A 6000-nucleotide genomic window follows, 5' to 3' on the forward strand; every position below is an offset into this window, starting at 1 on the left:
AGGTGTGATACAGTCCATTAGGCAGGACCATGTAAATAAAGAAGAATGGGTTTATACTGAAAACTTTCTGCTGAAATCAGAGATAATCTATTTTTGCTTTTTGTTTTTGCAGTTTCCATGATGAATTGCTTCACAAAGAAACCTAACTCAAGCAAAAGAGCTATGATGTTCACTGGCTCTTATGATGTATTACTTGACCATTATACCGGGAACTTTTTAACAAAATAGTTGTGAAACAACAAAAAGAAAAAGAAATGTACTTGTCTGGCTCACCACATTGATGAAATTAATTAAATGTTTAATTACTAATGAACAATTATTCTTTCACAAGTCAACTCTCTCCCCCAATACAAAGGTATTTTTCAAAGATATTGAAGCTTATCAGGTCAAAATCCTCAAAAGCAAAAAGGGATTTTGTGTCATTAATGAACAAAAATTTTTAATTAAAAAATTATTTTTATCTTAAACCTTTTAGTTACTAATTTGTATATGTTTCATATATATGCAATATATTATTAAATTAATATTTGTATATGATTTACAAATAAATATGTATATTCCGAAGTACATGATAAAAAATATTTTAATGATAGAGGTGGATGCATGATCAAAAACTTTATTGCAACACCACAAAACATATGTGTATGTGTACACACATATACATATATGTATGTGATACATGTATATATACGCATTGAAACATTGCACATTGTGATGTTTACACATATTGTAATATTATATATAACACCAAATAAATATGTGTACGTATTTTTGTATGTGTGCATATTGTATTATGTATATGCACATAGTGTATGGTGTATTATATACATATATGTATACATATATGTTCACTGCATAGGTGGCACAGTGAATTGAGTGCCAGGCCTGGAGTCAGAAAGATTCATCGTCCTGAGTTCAAATCCAACCTCAGACATTTACTAGCTGGGTGACCTTGGCCAAGTCACTTTACCTTGTGTGCCTCGGTTTCTTCGTGTAAAATGAGCCAGAGAAGGAAATGGCAAAGCACTCCAGCATCTTTGCAATAAAAACCCAAATGGGGTCATAATGAGTTGGACATGAGCGAAATGACCAAAATATGTGCATATATATTCATATATATATATATTACATGCATGTTGGTATACATGTATGTACCAATGTTTGTATATATAAGTATATACACACGTTTACGTATCCTACATAATGTATATATATATTTCTATGGTATCAAAATGAAACAATGGTCTTCAAAATTTCTATCATTAGTAAAAAAATGAGTATATATCCTCTAATATAGGCATAAGTAATATACAAATATTACTAATGTGATATATATATATTTAAAACACATGCAGATATACATGTGTATATAGGTTTGGACTCACACCAATATAGACATACACATTTATCTGTATGTACAGAAATATATATCTGTGCATATAAATGTATATGCCTGTATACACCCATATGTATATCTAGATAGATTAGATAGATAGATAGATAGATGATAGATAGATAGATAGATAGATAGATAGATAGATAGATAGATAGATAGATAGATAGATAGATAGACAGACGGACGGACGGACGGACGGACGGACAGACAGATAGATAGATAGATAGATAGGTAGATAGATAGACAGACAGACCGATCAATTATTAAATGTGTACTATGGGCTAGGCACAGTGTTGGGAATACAAAGAAAAAGCAAAAACAAGCTTCTGCCCTTGAGAAACATACTTAGGGGGAGACAGCAGCTATAAATAATAAAGTACAAGAAAAATACAGAATAAGTTAAAAATCTGTATGCATATAATAAATAAATAAAATGCATATAATAAATAAATCTGTATGCATATTAAAAAAACATATGCATGCCTACATATACCTAGAATAGGTGCTGTAAGGGTTATGGGATTTAAAGATCTTCCATGCCCCATTGGACTTGCTGATGTAGCAGGAAGGGGCGGAGCAAGAGGAAGCGGAAGCCAAGCTAGAGCTCCTGCGGTGGCTAGCGGTGGCGGTGGCGGCGGCGGCAGCAGAGGCAGCAGCAGCAGCAGCGCGAAGACCTTTTTGAGTCAGCCAGAATTTCTGCTAAGGACTCCTGCTGAGGACTGCCAGGGGCCGGAGCTGCTGGGAGCACGCTTCCGGGACGCTGGGTGGTTGCTGTGAGTGGGGAGAGGAGGACCTTTGCCTGAGGTAGCCTGTTCTGTTTTAAAGGCTTGAGAATGTGGGTGCTTTCTACTTTATCTACCTGTGCCAATTTCATAACTACTCTGATGGCTTTCACCTTCTGGTTTTGGGACTCAGTCTTTTGGTATCTTAATAAATTTTCTAGCTTATTCCTCCATATGGCAAGCATGATGTATTTTGTGATGGATAATTATATCAGCATATCTATAATTTCCATAGGCATTGTGAATATGGCATTGCTGATACAGGTGCTGATATCTAGATATAGATACAGATTTGCATCTCTATCTTTTTGTCAATTTAGTCAGCTTAAGACTTCTCTGAGTCTTTTGTTCTAAATCACTGCACTCCTCACCTCTGCCCCTTGGAATTTCCGATCAAGCCCCACCTAGTCCTATCACTATTAGTGGTACCTTGATACCTTGTATATGTCTTACTTTTGTTGTTGAGTCATGTCTGACTCTGTGTGACACTGTGAGCTTTGCCATTTTTTTTCTCCAGTGTGTCCCCATTTTACAGATGAGGAACTGAGGCAAATAGGGATTAAGTGATTAGGTTCATATAGGTAAGAAGTATCTGATGCTGGATTTGAACTCAGATCCTCCTGAGTCCAGTCCAGTTGCCTGCTGTACCACTAGCTGTCCCATATGTCTACACACATGTGTGCATATATATGTGTGTGTACATGTGTGCACACATATATTGTGTGCATGGACAGCTGTATCTGTGTGTATACATGTACATATATATGCACATATATTCATATGCATGTAAATGCTCTCCCCTTCCCCGACCCTGTACCTCCAGTCACTGGCAGTGCCTTTACTATACTGTAATACCACATAAACATATATGTGTGTACACATATGTATAAATTTATGTCTCCATGTATAGGTATATACATACCAAAACACTGCACTGTGATGTTGTACTTATTGCAATATTACATAACACCAAACAACATATATGTATATATTTTTATGTGTGTGCATATTGTGTTGTATATATCACATATATGTTTATATGGTGTTACAATGCGTTGTAGGTGCTTAGCACCTAGCAGAACCTTGGTAAATGCTTCCTGATTGATTACAGTGCCTTCAAGGCTTTTTTGTTGAGTTGTTTCAGTCATGTCCCTCTTCATGACCCCACCTGGGGTTTTGTTTGCAAAGATGTTGGAGTGGTTTGCCATTTCCTTCTCCTGCTCATTTTACATATGAAGAAACTGAGACAAACAAGGTGAAATGACTTGCCCAGGGTCACCCAGCTAGTAAGTGTCTGAGGCTGGATTTGAACTCAGGAAGATGGGTGTTCCTGATTCCAAGCCCAGGGCTCTGTGTACCACAGCACCCCTAGCTGCCCCTTCTGGGCTGTAGGACTACGGACCTGAAGGGAGGCTGATGCGGTTGCCATCTTTGAGCTTCAGCCGGTTCTTCTTAAATTTGCCCTTGCGCTTCTTGACGCGCGGCTTCTCCTGGCACAGCTGATGGATGATGATGTTGAGCTCCCTCTCCAGGATGTCAATCTCCCTCTCGGCCAGCTCCTGCTCTCGGCGCCTGAGAAGCTCCTCATGGTTCTTCTGCTGAAGGGCAGCCCGGGTCAGCTCCTCCTCCCACGTCCGCAGCTCCTGCGGGAGACCAAGGAGGAGGAAAGGTGGGCACAGGGAAGCGGGAGGTGGTATGCTCCATTGGAGCATCCTCTGTAGAATCAAGAATGTTAGTACTGCAGAGGATTTAAAGGTCACGTAGGCCTAATTCCCTTCATATCTTACAGATGGAGAAACTGAGGCAGAGAGCAACTAAGTGGTTTTTTTTTTCTCCAAATAAGCATGTGCATTTATTTATTTATTTAGACAGCCAGGCTAAGTGGATAACGTGCTAGATGTATAAGTGCCTTTAGGCCAGGAAGTATTTTAATTTTGTCTTTGTACCTCTAGCACTTGGCATAGTGCCTAAAACATGAGAGGCATTTTTAAAAATGGCTGTTTGCCCTCTCAAGAAGGGGGAAGAGTTAGGGACGGCTAGGTGGTGCAGTGAATAGAGCAGTGGCCCTGGAGTCAGGGGGACCTGAGTTCAAATCCTGCCTCAGACACTTAACACAAAAACTAGCCTTGTGACCTTGGGCAAGTAACAACCCCAATTCCCTGCAAAAAAAAAAAAAAAAGAAGGGGGGAGAGGGAGGGAATTTAGAACTCAAAATTTTAAAAAATGAAAGTTAAAATTTGTTTTTATGTGTAATTGGGAAAAAATAAAATATAAACTTTTTTTAAATGATTGTTGATTGATGATGGGCTTGGATGCAGTAAAACTTGGGTTCAAATCCCACTTTTAACACAGCCAGCTGTATGACAATGGCCAAGTCACTTTAAACTTCCCTGAGCTTCAGTTTTTTTCATCTATAAAATGGGGGTAGGATGGGTACTTGTGGTACCACCCTATAAGGCTGTGAAGACCAAATGAAACTTGCACGTCATGTATATAAACTCTTTGCAAACTTTAAATCACTAGACAGAATGTCCCAAACTTTAAATCACTATACAGAATATCTCAAATTTTAAATCACCATACAGAATGCCCCAGACTTTAAATCTCTACACAGAATATCCTAAAAGTCTTAGTGTAGCCTTAAGCTTTGCTAGCTTAAAACTGCACTAAGACTTTTGGGACGCCCTGTATAAACATAATCATTATCATTATTAATTCTATGTTCTAGTGAATAAATCTGAGACTGATGGTATCAGCTTTAACCTCACCTACAAAGTTCTCGGTCTCTTGTTCAATCGGTAATCATTTCTTAAATGCCTACTATGGATGTGCCAGGCATTGTCCTAAACACTGCTACATGAGGAGGAGGAGAAAAGGATGTTTCCGGAGAGTCTGAAATAATTTGCTCCAGCAGCGAGCCAGCAGAATACCGAGCCCCTACAACCACTCGATGCATTGCTGTGTGGTTCTCGAAGAGGACCAGTGATATCAAGAGAGTGACTTGTAATTGAATTGAATGGAATTGGTAATAGTCACATGAACAGGGCTACTGAACCTCTGGGCACCATGCCTCTAAGTATGTCAAATATCATGGTTGTGCCCAATGTAGAGAGTGCGAGATTGAGGTAGAAAGAAATTCCCTAAAATCTCAGTGATGAAATTTAGACTATATATTCACATGTATAATTGATATCTCATTGTTTGTCTTCTCAGTGGGTGGTGGGGAGTGGGCAGGAGGGAGAGTAAGAATTTGGAGCTCAAAATTTTTTAAATGAATGTTAAAGAAACTGAAGGTACAGCACAGAAATCTACATTAGAAATCTTGTGTTTTGATCCAAGAACCATAGATAATTCAGAAAGATCACATTCAAATTAAAAGATTGGTTCTCTTGACTAAGGCAGTCAAGAGAACTGCTCCCAGATTTGAACTCAGAGCTTCTTGACTCCAGATATAGTGCCTTTCTCTGAAACTTGGCTCCATATGGGAACACAGCATTGAAGGCAGGAGGCCAGAAGAATGGGGGGAGACATCAGGGAAAAGAAGAACTGAAAGACAAGCAAGCAATTCAGTGAGGAGTCATCAGAAGTCTGGTCTCTTAATGATGGCATCAAGAGGGAGAAAAAAAACACAAAGCATTAAAATCTCTATACAGTAATTTATATAAGATGATTAGGCCAAAGAGAAAACTAGAGATTTAGTATGTAACGTGTCTGTGTTGAAATTTAAATATTTATCATAAATCCTCACTGGCAGGAAATTAGACCTGAAACAAGATAAGGTTTAGAGACCGAAAGGGGAGGGAGGGAGAGGGAGAGGGAGAG

At 38.7% G+C, this 6000-nt stretch overlaps 1 protein-coding gene across 1 annotated transcript in view; it reads right to left on the minus strand.

The window, feature by feature from the left end:
* MAP3K9 (mitogen-activated protein kinase kinase kinase 9) overlaps positions 1-6000 on the minus strand; it is a 129118-nt gene that overhangs the window by 23674 nt on the left and 99444 nt on the right. The window contains exons 5-6 of the mRNA XM_069091738.1: positions 5927-5942; positions 3581-3821 (exon numbers count right to left, since the gene is read on the minus strand). Of these exons, the coding sequence (XP_068947839.1) occupies positions 3581-3821; positions 5927-5942 (257 nt within the window). The remainder of the gene's footprint in view (positions 1-3580; positions 3822-5926; positions 5943-6000) is intronic.

Source organism: Petaurus breviceps, unplaced genomic scaffold, assembly GCF_028583685.1.
Source record: "Petaurus breviceps papuanus isolate PSGF00001 unplaced genomic scaffold, PetGlider_PUasm1.0 189, whole genome shotgun sequence".
In the NCBI taxonomy this organism is placed as follows: domain Eukaryota; kingdom Metazoa; phylum Chordata; class Mammalia; order Diprotodontia; family Petauridae; genus Petaurus; species Petaurus breviceps.